The sequence below is a fragment of the Rhinoraja longicauda genome, chromosome 18 (assembly GCF_053455715.1).
Source record: "Rhinoraja longicauda isolate Sanriku21f chromosome 18, sRhiLon1.1, whole genome shotgun sequence".
Classification (NCBI taxonomy): Eukaryota; Metazoa; Chordata; class Chondrichthyes; order Rajiformes; family Arhynchobatidae; genus Rhinoraja; species Rhinoraja longicauda.
This window is the reverse complement of record NC_135970.1, coordinates 29,442,451-29,469,658: the sequence shown is the minus strand read 5'-3', so window position 1 is coordinate 29,469,658 and position 27,208 is coordinate 29,442,451. Positions and strand designations below refer to the sequence as shown.

The window sequence follows — 27,208 nt, the reverse complement described above, 5'->3', positions numbered from 1 at the left end:
GTGCTCTGGTTTCCTCCCACATTCCAAAGACATGCAGGTTTGTAGGTTAATTGGCTTCTGTAAAATCTCACTGGTTGTGTAGGATAAAACTAGTGTGTATTCACAAAATGCTGGAGTAACTCAGCAGGTCAGGCAGCTCAGGAGAGAAGGAATGGGTGACGTTTTGGGTCGAGACCCTTCTTCAGACTGATGTCGGGGGGCGGGACAAAGGAAGGATATAAGTGGAGACAGGAAGATAGAGGGAGAACTGGGAAGGGGAGGGGAAGAGAGGGACAGAGGAACTATCTAAAGTTGGAGAAGTCAATGTTCATACCGCTGGGCTGCAAGCTGCTCAAGCGAAATATGAGGTGCTGTTCCTCCAATTTCCGGTGGGCCTCACTATGGCACTGGAGGAGGCCCATGACAGAAAGGTTAGACTGGGAGTGGGAGGGGGAGTTGAAGTGCTCAGCCATCGGGAGATCAGGTTGGTTAAGGCGGACTGAGCGAAGGTGTTGAGCGAAACGATCGCCGAGCCTGTGTTTGGTTTCGCCGATGTAAAGAAGTTGACATCTAGAGCAGCGGATGCAATAGATGAGGTTGGAGGAGGTGCAGGTGAACCACTGTCTCACCTGGAAAGACTGTTTGGGTCCTTGGATGGAGTTGAGATGGGAGGTAAAGGGACAGGTGTTGCATCTCCTGCGGTTGCAGGGGAAAGTGCCCAGGGATGGGGTGGTTTGGGTAGGAAGGGGCGAGTGGACCAGGGAGTTACGGAGGGAACGGTCTGTGCGGAATGCAGAAAGGGGAGGGGATCGGAAGATGTGGCCAGTGGTGGGGTCTCGTTGTAGGTGACGGAAATGTTGGTGGATGATTTGTTGGATACGCTGGCTGGTGGGGTGGAAGGTGAGAACGAGGGGGATTCTGTCCTTGTTACGAATGGGGGGAGGGAGAGCAAGAGCGGAGCTTCTTGTGGAAGAGACCCTAGTGAGAGCCTCATCTATAATGTTAGTGTGGACTAGGTGGGTTGAAGGGTCAGTTTCCACACTGTATCTCGAAACAATACTTCAGTTTGCACTACAATCTTTGCACAATCCTGCTGTTTTGCATTTGTGGTTGTATTTATCGATGTCTTCATTGGTTATTCTATGAGTGAACTAGGTATTTAATTGTACCTTGGTGTACATGACGATAATCTCACCCGAATCTGAATCTGAATAGGAATGGAAGTTTTGGGTCTATAACATTGTATTAATCGACAGGAATTAAAAATGAGTATATTTAATAGAGTTAGATAGAGCTCTGGGGGCTAGTGGAATCGAGGGATATGGGGAGAAGGCAGGCACGGTTTATTGATTGGGGACGATCAGCCATGATCACAATGAATGGCGGTGCTGGCTCGAAGGGCCGAATGGCCTCCTCCTGCACCTATTTTCTATGTTTCTATGTTTCTATAAATGTAATAGTCTGAAGGAAGTAGTGTTTAAGTAGAATGATGCTCCAAGTAAAGCTATAAATATTGTATTAATTAATGCCTTTAAATTATGAGTGAATATCGGGCGATAAATGAATTGAGAGTGACAAGAATAATGGAGAGTTGCAAGTTTAAAGGGGAATAGATATTTGTTTAATATATATGGAATCAACGAATTATCAGATCAAGGAAAAAAAACCTAGTTGAGATGTATTTATTCACAAAATGCTGGAGTAACTCAGCAGGTCAGGCAGCATCTCAGGAGAGAAGGAATGGGTGACATTTTCGGGTCGAGACCCTTCTCCAGACTGAGATGTTGAGATGTATTGGTAAGGTCAATATTCTTGAGTTTGACGAGACATATCTTTGCAAGTACAAGGTGCAGCTTTGCAATTTATATTCCTTGCACCTTGACGTGTTGCATGAAAGTTGTCGTTGAATGAATGTATACGTCGATGGATGTCAGGGGTGCTGGTGGAGGCAGTTACGGTAGTGACATTCAAGAGGCTTTAAGTTAGGCTCATGGAAACACAGGGTCTGGAGGGATATGTACCATGAGCATCATGTTCAGCACTGACATTAGCCGCCAAAGGGCCTATTCTTGTGCTGTACTCTTCTGACAATCTATTTGACTGAGCGGCCTTTTCCTATTTGATGTTTCATGTTCGAAAGTTAACTCACAATTGACAATAGACAATGGACAATAGGTGCAGGAGTAGGCCATTCGGCCCTTCACGCCAGCACTGCCATTCACTGTGATCATGGCTGATCATCCACAATCAGTACCCCATTCCTGCCTTTTCCCCATATCCCCTGACTCTACTATCTTTAAGAGCTCTATCTAACACTCTCTTTAAAGCATCCAGAGAATTAGCCTCCACTGCCTTCTGAGGCAGAGAATTCCACAGATTCACAACTCTCTAGGTGGCAAAGTTCTTCCTCATCTCCGTTCTAAATGGCCTACCCCTTATTCTTAAACTGTGGCCCCTGGTTCATTCCATCAGTCTGAACTAGATTTTAGCCCCAAGCTGAATGAATTCAAAGAAAACCTAATGAAAGTGCAATATTCATAGATCCAATAATGACATAGTTAAAGGTATTCTGATATCATTCAGAGTACTTAGTCAGCCATACAGATTAGGAACAGGCCCTTCGGCCCAACCTACCCAGACCGACCACAGTGCCTCATCTAAGGCAGAATCATTTGCCCACGTTTGACTCATATCCTTCAAAACTTTGAAGAAATCAAACATTGTTCAGAGAGTGGAGAGTGGTGTGCACAGTGGCACAGCTGGTAGAGCCGCTTTCCCATGTTGCCAGAGAACCTGGTACGATTCTGATGTCGGCCGATGCATGTGTGGAGCTTGCACATACTCCCCGTGACCATGTGAGTTTCCTCCGGGTGCCCTGGTTTATTCCTACATCCCAAAGACCTGCAGGTTAGTTGGTTAACTGGCCTCCGTAAGTTGCCCCTAGTGTGTAGGGAGTGCATGAGGAAGTTTGATAACATGGAACTAGCGTGAACGGGTGATTGTTGGTCGGTGTGGACTCAGAGGGCCGAAGGGCCCATTTCCATGCTGGATCTTTCAATCGAATTCAATGCAATCCAAATTTATGCAATATTTTACATTTCCCAGTTTCTACCCTGCTGTTATCAGAAAACTGAACCATCGTATCATCAACTAGAGAGTGGTCCTGACCTACCATCTACCTCATTGGAGACCCTCAGACTATCTTTAATTGGACTTTACTGGACTTGCTCTTGCACTAAACATTATTCCCTTTATCACGTATTGATACACTGTGGATGACCCGATTGTAATCGTGTGTAGTCTTATCGTTGACTGGATAGCATGCAACACAAAAGCTTTTCACTGTACCTCGGTACACGTGACAACAATAATAATACGCTAAATAAGCTAAGGTCAACTAAAAGCCGACCTAATAAAAAAAATGGAGTCATTTAAGGACACAAGGATTCCCACCTTTAATAGGAATTCAGTATTTGAGGCATGTTCAAATGAAAATTATACTCCTTTCCAAGGCAGTTGATCAATTTGTGTACAATTTGGTGTCTGTTCTGAAACCATTGTGCACTTGGTGATTTTATTTTATTTTTTCTATCTGTTCAAAGAAAAGAGAATGATGAAAAGAAAGAGCAGAGTTTGTGTCAGTCTTGAACCCTGTGCCATGAAAAGTTGGCAACAGGTGACAGTGTCAGATGGCAGTGCAGCATTGCCTCTTCTATAATTAGGTCAAGGAACTTTCAACAGGGCAAGGCAGGAATTTATTTCAACAAGGGCTAAACATAGCTGGTCTTTATTTTCCTTTTTTGTTAAAATGATAATTTGGGAATGCTTAGACTTTAGGCCTTGCAGATACAGTGTGGAAACAGGCCATTTCAGAAATGGGAAATGTAAAATGGCCATTTTGAGAAAACCCACGCAGTCACAGGGAGAACGTACAAACTCCGTACAGACAGCACCCATAGTCAGGATCGAACCTGGGTCTCTGGCGCTTTAAGGCAGCAGCTCTACCGCTGCACCACAGTGCCGCCCTGTCTATCAATATCGACTAGGTAGTGAAATGGATAAATGTGTCAGGGGGGTTCGATCATTAGAGGAAATGTCAGGTCATAGAGTTGTACAGCATGGAAACAGGCCATTCAGCCCATCAATTCCTTTGCAACCAAGTGACACCCAGAGTGGCATTCACATCTGTCAACATTTGCTCATAGTCTTCTACACCTCGGTGACTGAAGTGCAAATCCAGAGGCTTCTTAAATGCTGAATCTATTCAATAGAAGAAAGACACAAAAAGCTGGAGTAACTCAGCGGGACAGGCAGCATCTCTGGAGAGAAGGAGTGGGTGACGATTCGGTTCGAGACCTCTGAAGAAGGGTCTCGACCCGAAAGGTCGCCCATTCCTTCTCTCTTCAGATGCTGCCTGTCCCGCTGAGCTACTCCAGCTTTTTGTGTCTTTCTTCGGTTTAAACCAGAATCTGCAGTTCCTTCTTACACACTATTCAATTGAAGGCTGTCCATGAATTTTGGGGGAAAAAATAATATATGAGTTTCCCACAGGAGAAAGATTTTAACTTTGGTGTCCTTTGACCTTTGAGGCGAACTTCTGACAGAATGGCATTCAGGAGTAGACCAGTACAACTCACTTTACGAGGTCAGACCTGCCTCATTTGCCAAGTTGTTAATGAGAATTGGCTTCACACCACCATTTTATATTCTTAACTACAGCTCATAGCTGAGTTACAACATCCTGTGCTGCATTTCTAAACGTTGGCAAAGAGGAACTTTGGACAAAAGTTCACCGCCTCATCAGCCAAGTTTGGAACGAGGTCATGCCAGGAGATAGTAGGAAAATAACTGCAGATGCTGGTTCAAATCGAAGGTAGACACAAAATGCTGGAGTAACTCAGGGGGTCAGGCAGCATCTCAGGAGAGAAGGAATGGGTGACCTTTTGGGTCGAGATCCTTCTTCAGACTGAAGAAGGGTCTCGATCCGAAACATCACCCATTCCTTCTCTCCTGAGATGCTGCCTGACCCGCTGAGTTACTCCAGCATTTTGTGTCTACCTTCATGCCAAGAGATGGTGGTCCCCTAATTTTAATCACCTCTGAGATATAAGATAATTCTAATTTTGTCGGCATGGTGCAGCGGCGGTAGAGTTTCTGCCTCACAGCAACAGAAACTCTGTTTTTCCTTCCACATGTGCTGCTTAACTTGCTTAGTATTTCCAGTTAGCATTGTTTATAGATACCAGTAAGGCATCTAATAGCAGTCTGAAGAAGGGTCCCAATGTGAAGCATCATCTGTCTATTCCCTCCACAGATACTTCCTGACTTGCTGAGTTCCTCCAGCACTTTGTGTTTTGCTCAAGATCCCAGCATCTGCAGTTCCCTGGGTCTCCATTTAATACACTCGGTATCTTATATTCTTTGGATCCACTCTTAGTTTAGATTAGTTTAGATACAGCATGGAAACAGGCCCCATCGAGTTCACAACACCCACTGATCACCTGTCATGGGCCTCCTCCAGTGCCATAGTGAGGCCCACCGGAAATTGGAGGAACAGCACCTCATATTTCGCCTGGGCAGCTTGCAGCCCAGTGGTATGAACATCGACTTCTCCAACTTTAGATAGTTCATCTGTCCCTCTCTTCCCCTCCCCCTTCCCAGATCTCCCTCTATCTTCCTGTCTCCACCTATATCCTTCCTTTGTCCCGCCCCCCTGACATCAGTCTGAAGAAGGGTCTCGACCCGAAACGTCACCCATTCCTTCTCTCCTGAGATGCTGCCTGACCTGCTGAGTTACTCCAGCATTTTGTGAATAAATACCTTCGATTTGTACCAGCATCTGCAGTTATTTTCTTATACTACCAGTTCACACGTTATGAATTTAAAAGAGAGTTAGATAGAGCTCTAGGGGCCAGTGGAATCAAGGGATATGGGGAGAAGGCAGGCACGGGTTACTAATTGTAGATGATCAGCCATGATCACAATGAATGGCGGTGCTGGCTCGAAGGGCCCAATGGCCTCCTCCTGCACCTATTTTCTATGTTGCTATGTTATCCCACTACACACTTGAGGAAATTTACAGAAACCAATTAACCTACAGACCTGCACGTGTTTGGGATGTGGGAGGAAACCGGAGCACAGGGAGGAAACCCACATGGAACTCTGAACAGACTGCGTCCTTAGTCAGGATGGAACCCGGGTCTCTGGTGCTGTAAGGCAGCAACTCTACCGCTTCACCACTGTGCCATCCAAATCTAAAGTTAAAATATTTTTTAAGTTCCAGCACTATCCTTGTTGTCCCAATTCAGACCTGCAGTTAACTCGCACATTATTCTTCGAATTGGCCAGTCAAACTCTATGTCAACAATGTACATCATCTATGTATAGGAAAAAAAACTGCAGATGCTGGATTAAATCGAAGGTAGACACAAAATGCTGGAGTAACTCAGCGGGTCAGGCAGCATCTCGGGAGAGAAGAAATGGGTGACGTTTCGGGTCGAGACCCTTCTTCAGTCTGAAGAAACGTCACCCATTCCTTTTCTCCAGAGATGCTGCCTGACCCACTGAGTTACTCCAGCATTTTGTGTCTTCCTTCGATGTACATCTTCTACTTCCCAATTCATGGATCTTCAACCTGTAAACATTATCTCTGTTTCTCCCTCCACAGATGCTGTCTGGCCTGCTGATTGATTTTCACTTTCTGAGGCAGAGAGTTTCTCGAGGAAACTTGGTGGACCATCATTTCAGCATCTGGAGATTTTTCAAAATCAATCCTCTATTAAGCTTGCTGCAAACATTCTTTATCTTTGAGGCATTTTCATGCTCTGCCTGAGAATTATCCGCAAATTGATTTTATCTTTATCTTTTAGGTATGATTTGGTGCATCGTGCATCCCTGTGAATGATGGAGACTTCCAACGTGTTCAGAAGCAGCAAATGGGAGTTCATCTCCATAACATTTATACATAATCTAATCAAATGGTAAGCATCCATTGTACATCATTGGTACTGGTTATCTTTGGAAAGGCTGAAAACTTGTAAGTATTTCTTAACATGGCAGCAATTAATTCTCAAAGACTTAAAAGCAAAGCACAGTATTGCGTTACTGCAATTAACTTCAACCTGATAAAATTCTCAATAGAGTATCAATGGTTAAATTTGACAAAACTAAACTGAACTATCCCACCACAACCAGCGAGCAGTGCTGAACTACTATCTTCTTCTTTGATGACCCTCGGACTATCCTTGATCAGATTTTGCTGGCTTTACCTTTCACTAAACGTTATTCCCTTATCATGTATCTATACAATAGACAATAGACAATAGGTGTGGGAGTAGGCCATTCGACCCTTCGAGCCAGCACCGCCATTCAATGTGATCATGGCTGATCATTCACAATCAGTACCCCGTTCCTGCCTTCTCCCTATACCCCCTGACTCCGCTATCTTTAAGAGCTCTATCTAGCTCTCTCTTGAAAGCATTCAGGAATTGGCCTCCACTGCCTTCTGAGGCAGAGAGTTTCTCGAGGAAACTTGGTGGACCATCATTTAACAGTAGTGTGGACTTTCAACAGCAGTGGTTACCGATTGACAGATAGTGCCACTTCTTCATCTAGCCTCTGCCTTCATCCCATGTGGTGTCAAATGTTGGTGCCTATCTTTAACAAGATGACACCAGTAAATCAGGAAATATGTTCTTTGTTCTCAAACAAGCATTGATTCCAGTTGGTATTCTAGAATTGTGCATAGATTGAATTGAGTTAAAGATATTGCATAGAAACAGGTTCCTTTGCCCACCGGGTCCATGCCGACCATCGATCAAGCGGTCACACCAGTTCTCTGTTATCCCAGCTCAGCATCCACTCCCTACACACTAGGGGCAATTTTACAGAGGGCCAATTAATCTAATGTTTAGTTTAGTTTAGTACAGTTTTGTTCAGAGATACAGCATGGAAACAGGCTCACCGAGTCCACACTGACCATCGCTCACGTGTTCTATGTTTAGTTTAGTTTTGTTCAGTTGAGTTCCGTTTAGTTTAGAGATACAGCATGGAAACAGGCCCTTCAGCCCACCCAAGTCCACCCCAACCATCGACCACCTGTTCACACTGGTTTCATGTTATACCACTTTCTCAAAGTTACTCTGGCACTTTGTGGGGGTTTTTTTGTAATCCAGCATCAGCAGTTCCTTGTGTCCGCCATGACTTTCAGTTTAGTTTAGTTTAGAGATACAGCATGGAAACAGGCCCTTCGGCCCACCGAGTCCATGCTGACCATCGATCACCCGTTCACACTAGTTCCATGTTATCCCACTTTCTCATCCACTCTACACACTATGCACCATTTACAGAGGGCCACTTAGCATAAAAACCCGCACGTCTTTGGGATGTGGGAGGAAACTAGAGCACCCTGAGGAAACTGATGCGGTCCCAGAGAGAACGTGCAAACTCCGTGCAGACAGCACCCTAGGTCAGGATCGAACCCGGGCCTCTGGCGCTGTGAAGCGCCCTGTTCTAAACAGGATTCCATCCTCTGCCATTCTTTTATATCTCCACTGTTAGTCTGGTGGCTTTTGAACATTTTTGAGAAAGTTTTTAGTCTTTAGGCTGACCTCCGCATAACATTAACTTATCTGACTCCCTGCACGCCAATTGCCCGTTGCTATGGGGAACATAATTGAAATTTCTACAAGGACTGCGTGTAAAGTTCCATTCTGTGCAGAGTGCGATAGGTTAGTCATAAATGAGAAGAACAGGACAACATCTCATTACGCAAAACATTACATTTAATAAAACTGTCATTAGCTGCAATAAATCCAATTTCCTTTTTGAACAACCTTCCTTTTTTTGTGCTTGACAGTAGTATATAAAACAAGCTCAATTTCACATTTAAAGAGAATACTGTATTGCAATTATGTGTTGAAGCAAAGCCTCCAAGGTATGTTTATCAAAGCTAGGTTTCTCTGAATGTAGGTTTCTCTTTCTTCCCCTCCCTGAATACATTGGTATTGCATGTTACCTGCATATGATATATCTCATGATGGGTGAATAATGGGGAGGAGTATAGGCCTATATGGAGCGGGAAGGCAATGGAGCTATTGCGTGCAGCTTTGATTGAAACATGTAGCATGGAAATACACCCTTCAGCCCACCAAGTCCTTGCCCACCATCGATCACCCGCTCACACTTGATCTACTTTCTCATCCACTCCCCACACACAAGGGGAAATTATACAGAGGCCAATTAACTGACAAAGCTCAACATCTTGGGGATGTGGGAGGAAACAGGAGCCCCTGGATGAAACCCATGCGGTCACAGGGAGAACGTGCAAACTCCACACAGACAGCCCCGCGAGCTCAGGCCTACACACTAAGCGTAATTTACAGAGGGCCAATTAATCTACAGACCTGCACGTCTTTGGGATGTGTGAGGAAACTGGAGCACTGGGAGAAAACCCACACAGTCACAGGGTGAACGTATAAAGTTCAAACAGACAGTGCCCGTAGCGATCGAAGGCGGGTCTCAGGCACGGTAAGGTGGCAACTCTATCGCTGTGCCACCGTGCCACCCTAAATCCTAGAATATTATGACACTTGAATCACTAAATTTTGCTGCTCCCTCAAAATTCCAAGACGGGGATTCCAAGACTCAAATTCCTTTTCGAGAAGTACTCCGTCCACGCTTTATGTCTAAAGAGGATTACCCCACACTTCCCCAGAGAACCTTATTAGTCACATTCATTCAATTCATCAGCGCCTGTTCACAACTCTCTGCTCCCACTCATAGTCCTCACTATGTCACCCAAACGTCACCGAAGAGCAGTGAAAAATAAACTGCTGGAGGAAGGTACCAAGAAGGGTTCCGAGCCGAAACGTTGTCTGTTCATTTCCCTCCACAGATGCTGCCTGACCCGCTGAGTTCCTCCAGCACGTTTCTTTTCACTCAAGATTCCAGTTTCTGCAGTTAGTCAGAGAGCCATACAGTGTGGAGACAGGCTCTCCGGCCCAACCTGCCCGTGCCGACCAACATGTCCCATCTACACTAGTCCCACCAGCCTGCGTTTGGCCCCACTCCCCCAAAACCTATCCTATCCATGTAACTGACTAAATGCTTCTTAAAACAAGTTCATTGTGCCTTCGACTTACAGCACTTACGATTTATTTATTATCCATATTACCTGATGGAAGGCTCCATTCAGCCCATTGAGTCTATCCTACTCTGAGCAATCTTATCAATTCCATTTCACTGAAGAAAGGTCCCGACCCGAAGCATCACCTATCCATGTCCTCCAGAGATGACCTGCGTTGCTACTCCAGCACTTTGTGCTCATTTCCACATATATCACTGTAAACCATTCTCTCACACATTCCCAGTAACACCCCAATTCTCCAACCACCCATCGAAATTCAGAGCAATTGCCCTGGAGAGGATGCAGAGGAGGTTTACCAGAACGATGCCTTGATTAGTGGGTGTTAGCCGCAGGGAGAGGTTGGACGGACTTGGATTGTTTTCCCTGGACCGCTGGAGGTTACGGGGAGAGCTGATAGAGGTATAAAAAAATGATGAGAGGCATTGATAGGGTAGTCAGTCAGAGCCCTTTTCCCAGGGTGCAAACGTGAAACACTAGAGGGCATAACTTTAAGATGAAAGGGGCAAAGTTGAAGGGAGATGTGCAGGGCCATTTTCTTTACACCGAGGGTGGTGAGTGCCTGGAACTCACTGCCAGGGGTAGTGGTGGAGGCAGATATGATAGTGGCAGATATGAAAGAGACTTTTGGATGGGCACATGAATATGCAGAGTATGGAGGGATACGGATTATACGCAGGCAGATGAGAGTTGGTCTTGGCATCATGTTCAGCACGGACATTGTGGGCTGAAGGGCCTGTTCCTGTGCTCTACCGTTCTATGTTCCATATTTATTGGAGGTGGACCAGACGGTCAAAGGGAGAGCGAGCTAAGTCTACGCAGACGGAAGCGGGGGTCACAATTGAAGCCAGGTCACCAGAGTTATGAGACTGCTGCACTCCCTACAGCTCCACTTGCAGTTAGAGATATTGGAATAAGGTGGTATTTATGAAGCACAAGTTGGTTATGCATTTAACACTCCATATTTTTTATTTTTCCTTGAGAGTAGAATTAATTTTAAAAGCTTAATTTAATGCAAAATGTGGATTGTCCAGTTGAATTATGAGAAAAGACTGGAGAGTTTTTTAAGAGATACGACAAAGAGACATCATAAAACGTCTGCTATGTATTGATCCTAAATATCTTGATTGAATCTGGAGCTGCATTTCAAGTTGAACATGGTGGAACAATATGACACAGTTCAGATTGGCTTTCAGCTTAGTTTAGTGCACAGCATGGAAACAGCCCTGTGGCCCACCGAGCCCAGGCCAACTATCAGCCACCCATGTACACCAGTTCTATGTTATCCCACTTTCTCATCCACTCCCTGCACACTGGGAGCGCTTGACAGAGGGCCAATTAATCTGCAAACCTGCACGTCTTTGGGATGTGGGAGGACACGACCGGAGCACCCGGAGGAAACCCACGCGGTCACAGGGAGAACCGTACAAACTCCACACAGACAGCACCCGGGGTCAGGAACGAAGCCAGGACTCTGGCGTTGTGAGGCAGTGACTCTACAAGTTGTATCACCTAATCCATCACTTCATGACAACAACACATGAAGTCAGGTTAAAAAATTCTGCTCCAATGACATTTTTGAGGTGTAGTGTTGGAAAAATGCCAACAGTTTAGGAGTTCCCTCACAAAAGAGTACGTGTGTGTGTGTGTGTGTGTGTGGGGCTGCGTTTGGGTCTGTCTGTCTCTGAGTGTGTGTGTCTCTCTGCCTCTGTGCGTGTGTGCGCGTGTCTGCCTGTGTGTGTCTGTTTGTGTGTGTGCAAGAATCTGTTTCTGCGTGCGTGTGTGTCTGTATGTGCGGGCACATGTGTGTGCGTGTGCTCTATTAGTACTGTCAAAGCCGGAGATGGGTTCGACAAATGGATTTTCCCAACTATTTCTAACCATCATCAAGATAATGGAAATAGATAAGATGTAGTCGACCCATTCAGCTACTCTGCACTTATTTTAGATGTAAGTTTCTGCCAAACCCTTCGGTGAATGGTTTCTATTCTCCAGGTACATTTGCTGTGTGAGCTACTGCAGAATCAGTGGTGAAAGACATAACAATCATGATATAAGTGACAATAACACGTTTATAAGTAAACAAATTAATATATAAAATCGATGCGCTCAAAAGCTCTTGGTCCATTTCTTGGCTCCAGTTCTTCAATATTCTCATCACAATTTTCAACAGCAGCTGAGAAAGAAAGGAAAATTATTGTAAATTGTACATTATGATTATGCTCCATTTATTTTTGATTGCCTGTGATGAGCACTGAAATATTGCTTTCATTTGGAGACAAAAACTTCTAAACAGGATATTCCACATACAAAATAAAATGCTGTGTCCCGTAACATACTGTGCTCCAGAACTCTGGCTTCCAACAAACACCAATTAGTGCCCTGGTGTGTTCATAAATTCATAAGTGTTAGGAGCAGAATTAAGCCATTCAGCCCAACAAGTCCCATCAAGTCTACTCTGCCATTCAATCATGGCTGGTCTATCTCTTCCTCTCAACCCCATAACCCTGACACCCATACTAATCAAGAATCTATCTATCTCTGCCTTAACAGAGAGCAGACAAGGTTTAGTTAAGGTTAGTTTCGCTTAGTTTAGTTTAGTTTGTTGTCACACGCACTGAGGTACAGTGAAAGGCTTTTGTTGCACGTTAACCCGTGAGCGGAAAGACAATACATGATTACAGTCGACCTTCCACAGTGTTCGGTTACATGATAAAGGGAATAAGATGAATAACATTCAGTGCAAGATAAAGTCCAGTAAAGTCTGATCAAAGATAGTCCAAGGGTCTTCAATGAGGTAGGTAGTAGCTCAGGACTGCTCTCTAATTGCTGGTAGGATGGTTCGGTTTGCCTGAAAACAGTGTTATATTCTTGTGGTCAGGCAGCATCTGTGGAGGGAATGATTAGGCGATGTTTCAGGTCAGGATCTTTCTTCAGACCCAATCCAATCTGAAATGTCGCCCATTCCCACCCTCCACAGATATTGCTGAGTTCAAACACAGAACATAGAGCAATGCAGCACAAGGACAGGTCCTTCAGCCCACAAAACCCATGCTGAAAGTGATGCCAAGACCAACTATCATCTGCCTGCACATAATCTATATCCCCCCAATCCCTGCATATCCACGTACCTATTCAAAAAATCCCTTTAGTGTTACTATTGTATCCCCTTCTTAGAACTTTGCCTCTCTCACCTTAAAGCTATGCCCTCCAGTATTTGATATTTCCATCCTGAGAATAAAGTTCTAACTGTCTACCCTATCTATGCATTTCATAATTTTATATACTTTTATCAGGTCTCCCCTCAACCTTCAGTGTTCTGCAGAAAAGAATCCAAGTCTGCCCAACTCTCCCCGTAACTGCTCCAGCACTTTGTGTTTTGCTCAAGATTCCAGCATTTTTAGTTCCTTGGAGATGGAGTAACTCGGTGGGTCAAGCATGGATAAGTAATGTTTCAGAACGGAACCCAAGGACTGCTGTTCTTTGTATATTTGTGTCAAATTCTTTAGCTAATGCAGCATTGAGGAAATTAACTGGTTATTGAGTCATACAATGCGGAAACAGGCCCTTCGGCCCAACCTGCCCATGCCGCCCAAGATCTGTACCAGTCCCACCTGCCTGCATTTGGCCCATATCCCTCTAATCCTATCCACGTACCCACCCAAATGTATTTTAAATGTTGTGACAGTACCTGCCTCAACTATCTCCTCTGGCAGCTTGTTTCATATACTTACCACCCTCTGTGTACAAATATTGCCCCTCAGGTTTCTATTAAATCTCCCCCCCCCCCTCATCTTAAACCAAGGTCCTCTGGTTCTCGATTCCCCTACTCTGGGCAAGAGACTCTGTGCGTTTCCCCCGATCTATTCCTCTCATGATTTTGTACCATCTATTCCTCTCAATAAGATCACCCCTCATCCTCCTGAGCTCCAAGGAATAAAGTCTTAGCCTGCCCAACCTCTCCCTGTAGCTCAGGCCCTCTTCTTGCAATATCCTCACAAACCTTCTCCACACTCTTTCCAGCTTGACAACATCCTTTCTATAGCAGGGTGAACAAAACTGAACACAATACTCTAAATGCAGATACAAAATGCTGGAGTAACTCAGTGGGACAGGCAGTATCTCTGGAGAGAAGGGATGGGTGACGTTTCGGGTCAAGACCCTTCTTCAGACTCAAAGTTACGGGAAAGGGAAACGAGAGATATAGACGATGATGTAGGGGGATAGAGAACAAATGGATGAAAGTTATCCAAGTAAGTAATAATGATAAAGGAGGCAGGCCAGGTTAGGACGAAAAGCTGGTGTGACTTGGGTGGGGGAGGGATGGAGAAAGAGGGAATGCAAGTTAGAGAAATCAACATTCAAATCCCTGGGTTAGTCTCACCAATGTCGTGTTATTCATCTCCTAGATTTAAACAAGTGCCACATTTTTCTCTCTGCTCACCATCAGTTCCCACCTTCTACCACTCGTCTGTACGTCAGAGGCAAGTTGCACGTTCGGGAGGTGGGAGGAAACATGAACAACCAGAGAAACACGGAGAACACGTGAACGCCACACAAACAGCTCCAATGATCAGGGGTTGAGAGGCTTCCTGGAGGTTTGGGGAAGTACCCTGTTAGCTGCACGAGAATGGTACCCAAATGCTATCTGATTTAGTCTGAAGACTGACTGAGTCTGAAGAAGGGTCCCGATCCAAAACATCTCCTGCCTACGTTCTCCATAGAGGCTGCCTGAACTCTGAATTACTCCAGCACTTTGTGTCAAACTTTGGTATAAACCAGCATGTGCAGATGATTTTGATTACATGCCAGCTGATTTAGTTGTGCCATCCATCTAATGCATTTCATTTTGAGATACAAGGAACTGCAGATGCTGGAATCTGGGGAAAAACACAAAGTAATTCAGCCGGTCAGGCAGCATCTGTGGCAGGAATAGACAGACGATGTTTCGGGGTCAGGACTCTTCGTCGGACTGTTCCTGACCACCCATTTCCTCCAGGGATGCTGCCTGGCCAGCAGATTATTCCAGCACTTTGTATTTTGCTCAATATCTGTTATACTATCCCACATACCAAAGAAGTACAGGTTTGGAGGTTAATTGGCTTTGGGAAATTTCCCTGAGTTTGTAGGGGTGGATGAGGAGGTGGGACTACATATGACTAGTGCGAACAGGTGATCTTCGATGGTCGTCGCGGATTGGGTGAGCCTTTGCTGTATCTTTCAATTAAATCAATCAACCTGCATCAAAGGTTTAGGTTTATTACTGTCAGGTGTACCAATGCACAGTGGAAAGTTTGTTTGGCTTGTGTAAATTGCCCCCCAGAGTGTCGAATAGAACTAGTGTACGGGGTAATTGTTGGTCAGCATGGACCCGGTGGGCCGAAGGGCCTGTTTCCATGATGTATCTGAAAACTAAACTGAACTCTGTGCATTCAACCTGTCTACCCCCCTCATGAAAATCATTCTTTCAAGAGAGAGAGAGAGAGAGAGAGAGAGAGAGAGAGAGAGAGAGAGAGAGAGAGAGAGAGAGAGAGAGAGAGAAATAGTGTCAATCTCCTGCAAAAGGTAATGCACAATCATGGGGGAAGAATTTCATTAGGAAACATTTCCCTCCTCCCGTAATCAGTAAGCAGTCTCCACCTATTAACGTCCATGGCGTGACATGTTGCTGACTTGCACATTAGCCTGGTCTTATTCTGGGGAGCGGTGTGTAGCTATCTTATGTTGGTTGAACTCTGGAGGTAAGTGAGGAGGGACCAGGAATGGCTGACTCCGCTTAATAGCCAGGACCAGCCAGTTATGAGAGGCTGGGACAAGGATAGAAGTAATGATCTTGCCTGCTGACATCTCACCTTACACACACTGCTTGTGGTCCAACTTAAATCTGCACGCAGTCGTCAGGCAGAGAGAGTGGCCCAGCAACCGTCAACCGCCTTGCACACCGCAAGTAGGTTTAGGTTTATTATTGTCACGTGTACCGAGGTACAGTGATAAGCTTTGCTTTGCATGCTATCCAAACACATCAGATAGAAACATAGAAAATAGGTGCAGGAGTAGGCCATTCGGCCCTTCGAGCCTGCACCGCCATTCAATATGATCATGGCTGATCATCCAACTCAGTATCCCGTACCTGCCTTCTCTCCATACCCCCTGATCCCTTTAGCCACAAGGGCCACATCTAACTCCCTCTTAAATATAGCCAATGAACTGGCCTCAACTACCCTCTGTGGCAGAGAATTCCACAGATTCACCACTCTGTGTGAAAAAAAACGTTCTCATCTCGGTCCTAAAAGACTTCCCCCTTATCCTTAAACTGTGACCCCTTGTTCTGGACTTCCCCAACAGATAAAACCGGAGATAGACACAAACCGCTGGAGTAACTCAGCAGGTCAGGTAGCATCTCTGGAGAAAAAAGGAATAGGTGACGTTTCAGGTCAAGACCCTCAGGTTGAGAAGGGTCGTGAACGGCAAAGTCACCTATTCCTTTTCTCCCGCTCTCCAGAGATGCTGCCCGACCCGCTGCGTTACTCCGACATTGTGTGCATCTATCCTTGGTGTAGACTCGCATCTGCAGCTCCTTCCTGCACAAGATTCTTCTTCCGGGAATCTACCCTGAGTTGGCGGCAAAGATACTAGAGGAGTAAGATAGACCACTCGACCCTAAAAACGGTAGTACGTCATGGCGCCATTTTAGTAGGCGGAAACCCTGCAGAAACATTTAAAAAGAAAAATAACAAAAACCTGTGAATTGATAGATGAGGTGGGTTCTGCATTTCGATGGCATCACCACACATACTCTTGCCCCAAAACACTGATTACACTGCGAGAGGCATAGCGAACGGCGGGTTTTGCTTACTAAAATGGCGGCCGTTCCGCTCCTTTACGTACTACGCTTCAGCCTAGGCGATTTCAACGGAGTGGTTCATCTTGTTCCTCTAGTATCTTTGGTTGGCGGCGTGTGATACCAAGCCGTGGTGGAATAAAATTGTCTTTTGTTGTGTTGCAGGGAATTAAAATGTTACTGACCATGAAACACTACTGTGCGTCGCCGCGCACGGCTCCACCCCCGGCACCGAAGCCCGGCAAAGACAATGCCAGGCTGCAGAAGATCCGGAAGCGGATCGCCAAGCGGCAGAGTGCAGAAATCTTATCACCGGAGGATGGGCCAGATAAGTCCCACTCTTACCTGTCCAAACCCTTCCGGGCTAGCCTGTCGCCCGTGAGCGAGGGAAATCCCGACCTGGAGCACAGTGAGCGCAGGGTGCGCGCCCTGCCCTACCTCCCATCTGCTTTACCGTCTCTCAGGCAACACTTGATACCTGCAGTCGTGAAGCACGGCGTCAGCCTGTACCCCATTCGCAAGACCTTTTACAAGGGCAAAATCGAGATTCTCACCAAAACAGAGACAAGTGGCTCACGGGAAGCGGGTGGAGGTCTGACCCATGTCTCTGGTCCACCGATCCAACCTGTGGTTCCTGTAAAGACCTTCTTTCTTTCAAGTGATCAACCAAGTAGCAGCCCACGACTATTGCCCATGCTTGGACTACCGCCACTGTTGTCCACAAGCTGTTACATGCAGTCCGGCACGGAGATTCCCACCGCCAACATCTCCACTGGGCAATCTGCAAAACCCCTTGGCCTTGCTCTTGGTGATCACCTCGCTCGACCCTACCTTGCCAATGGCCCTAATGTCGCAATGATGAGCGTGTTCCAGAGTAGCAGAGCAACCTACGAGCCTCCAAGGGTGAAGACTCCGACCTACGACCCTCCGAGGGTGAAGACTCCGACCTACGACCTTCCAAGTTTGAAGACACCGACCTACGACCCTCCGAGGGTGAAGACTCCGACCTACGACCCTCCGAGGGTGAAGACGCCAACCTATGAACATCGGGGGGCAAGGACTCCAACCTACGACCCTCCCAGGGTGAAGACACCCACCTACGAACCTCCGAGGGTGAAAACGCCAACCTACGAACCTCCGAGGGTTAAGACTCCGACCTATGACCTTCTGAGGGTGAAGACACCAACTAACGACCCTCTGAGGTCGAGGACTCCAACCTACGAACCTCTGAGGGTAAAGACTCCAACCTATGACCCTCCAAAGGTGAAAACTCCAACCTACGACCCTTTGAGGGCACGGATTCCAACCTTTGAACTTCGATGGGTAAAGACTCCAACCTACGAACCTCTAAGAGTTAATACTCCAACCTTTGAACCTCTGAGGGTAAAAACTCCAACCTACGAACCTTCGAGGGCAAGGACTCCAACCTACGAACCTCCAAGAGTGAAGACTCCAACCTTTGAAATCCCAAGGGACAAGACGTTTACCCATGGGGTGCCACATGGCGGCCTCACTGACATGGCGTCCGATATCCCAGCCATGCAAAAGAATGCTCCTACACCTGACACTGTGAGTGCCAATGTAGAAGTCCATCATCAAGCGATCATCACCCTGGAGGGAAGCAAAGTCGAATCTGAACCCAAGCCACCCCACTCTGTGGCCGAGACAGCCAACCAAGAAGGTCAGTCAGTTTTGAAGGCAGCAGCCCCGCTGAAAACCGTCGACAGAGTGAAACCTCCAAGGAGCAAGATAAGTGGTTGGAGCCGTCTCAAGAAGCATATGGTGGTGGAGGACGAGCCCCCGGAATTCCCAGAGCCGGAATCAGAGTCGCCGAAGCCAGGAGCTCAGGAACAGAGTCAAAACCAGACGGAAGATGGGAAGCAAGAGTCTCAAAACACCAAGGGATCACGGGCTGATAAGATGTGGAATGCAATGCTGTTCCAAATGTTTGCCATGAAAGAGCATTTGACGGAGGGAAGCAGACAGGAGCAGCAAGAACCAAGCTCGGACACGCCCGGGGTAACGCAGCGGTCATCGTGGTTCTCCAGCCGCCTGCCCCTTCTGCTTTTTCGGCCACGCTTCGACGCTCGAAAGTTGAAGGAAGCAGCTAAAGGTCCCCTGAAGAGAATCAGTAGCACGCTGATCGAGTCAGGGCTGCATCGCAAAGCAATCGACGACGAAGAACTCAAGGACTTCAACCGTACTGCAAAAGGCTGGCCAGCAAAAGCACTGGCCTGAACACACAAACTAGCAATCCAAAATAGTCCACGGAAACCAGACCTATTAATCTGGCAACACAAGGGAATTAGAGTAACGTTAACGCGAACCATATGGATTAGGTTTTTTGTAAAGTTAAATTCTTATACATATAACATGTTACCAAATGTAATAAAAAGACATTTTAATCATTCCATTCTTGTGAATTATGTTTAATTTGCTCCAATACTTATTCAGATCTTAAAGCATTAATGGTTCCATTGGTGTGAGGGTCCGGTTTTGATTGATTGGTTGATTGAGCGATTGAATGACTGATCGAATGATTAATTGATTGATTGAAAGATAAGACATAGAATGACTGATCGAATGATTGATTGATTGATTGAAAGATACAGCATAGAAACAGGCCCGTCACCCACTGTCCACGCCAACCATTGATCACTCGTTCACATTAGATCTATGTTATCCCACCTTCGCCTCCACTCCCTACTCACTAGGAGCAATTTACAGAGGGCCTTTAACCTACAAACCCATACATCTTTGGGATGCTCGAGGGTCTGAACTATAGGGAGAGGTTGGGCAGGCCAGGAGTTTATTCCTTGCAACGCAGGAGGTTGAAGGATGATCTGAAAGAGGTGTAGAAGCTCATGAGATGAATAAATAGGGTGAAGACAGAGTCTTTTACCCAGGGTATGGGAATCGAAAACTAGTGGACATAGGTTTAAAGTGAGGGGGGAAAGATTTAATAGGAACCTGAGGGTCTACTTTCTTACACAAAGGGTGGTAGGTATATGGAATGAGCTGCCGGAGGTGGTAGTTGAGGCAAGTACTATCACAATGTTTAAAAAACTCCTGGACAGGTACATGGATAGGATAGGTTTAGAGGGATATGAGCCAAACGCGAGCAGGTGGGACTAGTGTAGATGGGGCATGTTGGTCAGCATGGGCAAGTTGGGCTGAAGGGCCTGTTTCCATGCTGTCTGACTCTATGACCATATTACAAAAGTCCTTACACACGACCTTATCCCAGTCCATATGTTCTGTTGTGCATATGAGCAGTACCAAAAGGCAGCTACAAAAAACACATCGACTGTATCCAGATAGAGGAGGAATAAGACATTTGGATTCCAGATCGTGCAGTGACCTGGTGGGACATTTTGGAGAGAGGTTCGATACAGTCAGCAGGTCACATTGCATAATCCGAGCAGTTCATCTCAACAGCATTCGGAAACTCTCACAATCCAAAGTTACCTTTCTTTATGCAGCATTATTTCATTTTTACAAAATGCAATATAATGTGCAGAATGATGCGCCGTAGAAAGCATTTTATCGGGATGCATCACGACATGGTTTGGGAGCAGCTCCATCCAAGCCCGCAAGAAATTGCAGACAGTTGTGGACGCAGCCCAGACCATCACACAAACCAACCTCCCTTCCATTGACTCCATCTACCCATTCACGCTGCCTTGGCAAGGCCACCAGCATAATCAAGGGACAGTCTCTCCCCAGTCATTCCCTCTTCTGCCCTCTCCCATCAGGCAAGAGGTACGGAAGTTTGAAAACACACACCTCCAGATTCAGGGGCAGATTTTCCCAGCTGCCATCAGGCAACTGAACCATCCTCTCGCCAACTAGAGAGTTGCCCTGACCTCACACCCACCTCATCAGAGACCTTCAGACTATCTTTAATTGGACTTTACTGGACTTTATCTTACACTAAATGTTTTACCCTTTATCTTGCATCTGTACACTGTGGACAGCTTGATTATAATCATGTATCGTCTTTTCGCTGACTGGATAGCATGAAACAGAAAATCTTTTCACTGTACCTCGGTACACAGGACAATGTTAAATTAAATTAAAAATAAACCAAAACTAAGCCCAACTGTGTACCGAGGTACAGTGAAAAGATTTTCTGTTTCATGTTATCCAGTCAGCGAAAAGACGATACATGATTATAATAAAGGAATGTTGGATCGACAGTCTTTAAATACTTCACCCTATTTCCTTTTCCAGAGACTCCTTGCCAATAATAAAAAAATGGGAGGTGCACAATAGAGGGATAATGAAATATCAATCATTTTTAAAATCATCTGCAGAAGATAAAACCACTTCCACAGTGCCTGAACTTGCCAGATTAGATTCCAAGTTAAAAACTGAAGGAGTTCACATGCGGATGGATATGTACAACAGATCAAGGTATGAAGAACTAATATTTTGGATGCAACATTTCCACCAGAACTGAGATGGCAGCCTTTATATCTATTAAAGGTGTCCAATCCAATGACAAAAATATTTTTTATCGTTCAATTGCTGACTATTCTATATATAGACGGCAGTTCTTATTTTGCCCCCTAATTTTGCGCGCATGTTTTTCAATTCTGCTCTGATATGGATCGTGAGAGACGAGCGACTCTATGGATAGAAGCCACGAATGTAAAAAAAAAAAAAGAACTGCAGATGCTGGTTTACCAAGGAAAGACACAAAGCGCTGGAGTAACTCAGCGGGTCAGGCAGCAACTCCGGAGAACATGGACAGGTGACGTTTCGGGTCGGGACCCTTCTTCAGACTCGTGGATCCGGCGGGGAATGAAGTAAAGCTGGGGTCCATTGCAGGTGTGGGCGAGTGAGGCCCGGGAGATGCAGGAGAGACAGAACGAGGGCGTGCTGGTGCCAGTGCATGGCGGAGGGAGTGTGGAACGCAGGGCACGGCCGGGGAACTGTTGCCTGAAGCAGCGGATGGAGTTAAACCGAGCTCGTGGTGTGTCATCATTCTTGGAACTGTTACTCCACTGCACAAAAGAAAAATAACTTGCGTTTGGTTGCCTCCAATGATCACGCTTGCGTGAAGCCATTGTGGGATTTATTTTTGAGAGAAACAGCTTGGGGATATCCATTTGAAGTATGAAGTATTGGTTGACAGCCCAACTTAGAGCACAAAAATAAAACCACACTCTAAGTCGGCCGCCAGTTGTTTTTTTCATTTACTGGAAAATATTCTTGGTAGTTGGTCTAATCGTGGACAGCATGAAAACAAAATATAAATATGACGGATACTTCACAATATAAATCTTGTTAATGATGAGGCTTATTTATATTAGGGTTTCAATTCCGTAATTCATTGGTTCAGTGCAAGTTTATCATCGAAGCAGCTTTCAAAGTAAAACAGGAAGTTCTGAGGAAATTGGGAACAGGTACTTTTTCTTTTATCATCACCCAACAGATGTTCCCCCAGTTATTACTCGTTAATCCCTTGTTGTTCAGTAACAAATCTAGTGTAAGTTTAATTTATATTTCAAATGCAAAGAAACAGCAGCAGAGAATCAGAGTCATGCAACATTGAAACAGACCTCTTGGCCCAGACTTGTCCATGCTAACAAGATGCCCCATCGGACAGCATGGTGGCGCAGCGGTAGCAGCACCAGATACCTGGGTTTAATCCTGACCATGGGTGCTGTCTGTATGGAGTTTGTACATTCTCCCCGTGACTGCATAAGTTTTCTCCATGTGCTCCAGTTCCCTCCCACATCCCAAAGACGTGCAGGATTGCTTAATTGGCTTCGGTAAAAATGGTAAATTGTCCCTAGTATGTAGGATAATGCCATTACCATTTTGGTAATGGTAATCGGCATGGACTCAGTGGGCTGAAGGCCTGTTTCCACACTGTCTCACTAAAGTCAAACATAGAGTCATAGTCATCCAGCATGGAAACAGGCCTTTCTGTCCAACTTGTCCATGCTGACCAATATGCCCCATCTAAGCTAGTCCCATTAGTCCACATGTTGTTGTAGTACCTGCCTCAACTACTTCCTCTGGCAGCTCGTTCCCACCTGCCCACCACCCTCTGAGTGAAATAGTTGCCACTCGGGTTCCTATTAAATCTTTTTCCCATCTGATCTTAAACCTATGTCCACTGGTTCTTGACTCTCACATTCACTCAATGGATTGCAACGAAATGGATTGAGAATTCAACTGGATCCCTCATGTAGTGTTGGCTCAATAGATTGTCTGCAGCAGTCAGTCATTCCACATATAATTTCAAGCAATAAGCCCTGGAAGAGGAGAGTCAACTGGGGACAGAAATAAGAAACGTAGAAACATATATTACTTGGTTGTCCCCTATTGCATGGAAGACCATCGGAAAGCTGAAATGGATCCATGAAACAAACAAATCATTTAAAAGACATTTGGGCAGGTGCATGGAGAGGAAAGGCTTAGAGAGGTATGGGCCAAACACAGGCAGGTGGGACCAGCATAGATGGGGCAGTTGTACAGGGCCATAGTGTACTCACACACACCTCGATCCGTGACCATATCACCCCCGTCCTTTATAAACTCCACTGGCTCCCCATCCCCCAGAGAATCCAGTACAAAATCCTCCTCATAACCTACAAAGCCCTCCATAACCTGGCCCCATCATACCTGACCGACCTCCTCCACAGGCACACTCCCACCTGCACCCTCCGCTCTGCCGCTGCCAATCTCCTATCCCCCCACATCCGGACTAAACTCAGATCCTGGGGGGACAGGGCTTTCTCCATCGCTGCTCCCACCCTATGGAACTCACTACCCCAAACCGTTAGAGACTCCCCCACACTCACCACATTCAAAACATCGCTGAAGTCTCACCTGTTCAGTACTGCCTTCAACCACTGAAGGTCACCTCACCTACTGTCTCCTTTCTCTGTTCATTTATTTATTTACTTATTTATCTATTTATTAATTTCCCTATGTTCTCAAAATCTCTGTAAAGCGTCTTTGAGTATATGAAAAGCGCTATATAAATAAAATGTATTATTATTATTATTATTATAGTGAGACCGCACCTGGAGTACTGTGTGCAGTTTTGGTCTCCAAATTTGAGGAAGGATATTCTTGCTATTGAGGGCGTGCAGCGTAGGTTTACTAGGTTAATTCCCGGAATGGCGGGACTGTCCTATGTTGAAAGACTGGAGCGACTAGGTTTGTATACACTGGAATTTAGAAGGATGAGAGGGGATCTTATCGAAACGTATAAGATTATTAAGGGGTTGGACATGTTAGAGGCAGGAAACATGTTCCCAATGTTGGGGGAGTCCAGAACCAGGGGCCACAGTTTAAGAATAAGGGGTAGGCCATTTAGAACAGAGATGAGGAAAAACTTTTTTAGACAGAGAGTTGTGAATCTGTGGAATTCTCTGCCTCAGAGGGCAGTGGAGGCCAATTCTCTGAACACATTCAAGAGAGAGCTAGATAGAGCTCTTAAGGATAGCGGAGTCAGGGGGTATGGGGAGAAAGCAGGAACGGGGTACTATAGACAATAGACAATAGGTGCAGGAGTAGGCCATTCAGCCCTTCGAGCCAGCACCGCCATTCAATGCGATCATGGCTGATCACTCTCAATCAGTACTGATTGAGAATGATCAGCCATGATCACATTGAATGGCGGTGCTGGCTCGAAGGGCCGAATGGCCTACTCCTGCACCTATTGTCTATTGTCTATTGTCTATTGTATCTAGGCCGGCATGAGCAAGCTGGGCTGAAGGACTACATGACTATGTTTCAAGGACACAAAATGCTGGAGTAACTCAGCGTGTTAGGTCGCAACCCTGGAGAAAATGGATACATGACGTTTCTGGTCGGGACCCTTCTTCAGAGATGTCCTCCAGAGATTCTTACTGACTGAGTTACTCCAGCACTGTGCATCCTTTTTTTATACACCAGCACTTGCAGTTCTTTGTGTCTGCTCTATGAATCCACTTTGACAATCCATTCTTTCCCTACATGCTTTGTCCTGCCTCTCTTCTCTTCCAGCTTTCTCCAATCACACCCCCCCCCTCCCCCCACCCCACCATCAGCCTAAAGAAGGGTCCCGACCCGAAACGTCACCAATCCATGTTCTCTAGAGATGCTGAGTTATTCCAGTACATTGTGCCTTTTGTTTGTAAACCAGCATCTGCAGTTCTTTGGTAGACACAAAATGCTGGAGTAACTCAGCGGGACAGGCAACATCGCTGGAGAGAAGGAATGGGTGATGTTTCGGGTCGAGACCCTTCTTCAGACTGAGAGTCTCGACCCGATTCGTCACCCACTTCTTCTCTCCAGAGATGCTGCCTGTCCCGCTGAGTTACGCCAGCATTTTGTGAATACCTTCGATTTAAACCAGCATCTCCAGTTCTTTCCTACACATTTTGTCAGCAGTTTTTGTTTCTACTCGATAAATCGACTTTGATTACCTATTCTTCCTGCTTTAATATTAAGAAAATGACAGTATCAAGTTGGAAATCAGTATTGGGTTTGTTTTTTAACCAAGGAATCCAGAAGGTTAGAGGCAGGGTAAAAGGAGTAGACAGACCGCTTCAAAATGTTGCTTTGACCAGCACGGTCCCATAAATAGGCGAGGATGAAATATGCCCCAGATGCACGAATCTATACATAGGGCTGAAGTCCACATAACTTGCGCATCACAGGCATGTCGTCTTTGCTAATTCCTGTGTTGCTTTATCGACTGCTGAGTTGCCGGATCTGTGCGTACATTCCACTCATGAATCGCTCTGAAGCCGCAACACGCATTTCTTTTGGATAACTTTGACAAACAAAAGACAGATGGGTCCGATCGACAACGACCCTTGCTTCTGGCGGTTTCCCTCAGAGTAATTGTGCACCGCTAATACAGCGGGCAGATAATAACGAGAGAATCAACAATCTTTAAACTGGGTAACATTTCATATGAAGGAACTGATGGGCTTTCGACGTTACATCGTAGAGACACAGACTTTAGAGATACAGACTTTAGAGATGCAGCGTGGAAACAATAGACAATAGACAATAGGTGCAGGAGTAGGCCATTCAGCCCTTCGAGCCAGCACCGCCATTCAATGCGATCATGGCTGATCACTCTCAATCAGTACCCCGTTCCTGCCTTCGGCCCACAAAACCAATTAGCCTACAAACCTGTATGTCTTTGGAGTGTGGGAGGAAATCGGAGCACCCGGAGGAATCCCACGTGCTCACAGGGAGAATGTACAAATTCCGTACAGACAGCACCTGAGGTCGGGATGGAACCCGGGTCTCTGGTGTTGGAAGGCAGCAACTCTACCATTTGAGCCACCCCTGACTGCTGGCTGAGCAACAATGATGTTGGACTACAAAACCTATTGTAAATATGGCGGCCGGGTGATGCAGACTCCTACACTGGTATTTGCTTTGTGGTGCCAACCGCAAAGCTGCTGGAGGAACTCAGCAGGTCAGGCAGCACCTGTGGAGGGAAATGCACAGAGACGTTTTGGGTGCGGACACTTTTCCCACCTATCTGCATCCTCCACAGATGCTGCCTGAGCTCCTCCAGCACTTTGAGTTTCACATAAGGTTCCAGCATCTGCAGTTCCTTGCGTCTCTCAATTGCAATATGACGATAGGGCGGCACGGTAGCGCAGCGGTAGAGTTGTTGCTTTACAGCGAATGCAGCGCTGGAGACTCAGGTTCGATCCTGACTACGGGTGCTGCACTGTAAGGAGTTTGTACGTTCTCCCCGTGACCTGCGTGGGTTTTCTCCGAGATCTTCGGTTTCCTCCCACACTCCAAAGACGTACAGGTATGTAGGTTAATTGGCTGGGTAAATGTAAAAAATGTCCCTAGTGGATGTAGGATAGTGTTAATGTACGGGGATCGCTGGGCGGCACGGACTTAGAGGGCCGAAAAGGCCTGTTTCCGGCTGTATATATATGATATGATATGATACTCAAGACACCTCCAAATTCTTCAGACCGAGGCTGAAACTGGAGGCCTGGAGAAAATCAGCATGGTCACATGGAGAGCGTACAAACTCCACACAGACAGCACCTGTCGTCAAGATCGGGCCCGGGTCTCTGGCGCTGAACGGCAACAACTCTACCACTATGTCGCCCTTCCACGTTCTCCGGAGATGCTGCCTAACCCTATGCTGGCTGAGATACTCCAGCACCCTGTGTCTTTTTTCTTAAATAAGTTCCTTATTTCTCGGTGAAAGCAGCAGATGTATTAAAACTAGCTCGGTCTAGCCAAGGACA

At 46.0% G+C, this 27,208-nt stretch overlaps 2 protein-coding genes across 4 annotated transcripts in view; one reads left to right on the top strand and one right to left on the bottom strand.

Moving 5' to 3' along the window:
* The window catches only part of prr33 (proline rich 33), a 32,712-nt gene extending 13,357 nt beyond the window's left edge, over positions 1-19,355 (top strand). The window contains exons 2-3 of one of the 2 annotated variants that reach the window (XM_078415414.1): positions 6,849-6,959; positions 17,130-19,355. In XM_078415414.1, coding sequence (XP_078271540.1) covers positions 6,957-6,959; positions 17,130-19,202 — 2,076 coding nt within the window. In that variant the 5' untranslated portion in view covers positions 6,849-6,956 and the 3' untranslated portion in view covers positions 19,203-19,355. The remainder of the gene's footprint in view (positions 1-6,848; positions 6,960-17,129) is intronic. The other variant, XM_078415415.1, reaches the window with a different exon arrangement.
* The window catches only part of lsp1a (lymphocyte specific protein 1 a), a 108,078-nt gene continuing 89,623 nt past the window's right edge, over positions 8,754-27,208 (bottom strand). For both annotated transcript variants that reach the window (XM_078415413.1, XM_078415411.1), the window contains exon 14: positions 8,754-12,299. The gene's annotated coding sequence lies outside the window, so the exon portion shown is untranslated. The remainder of the gene's footprint in view (positions 12,300-27,208) is intronic.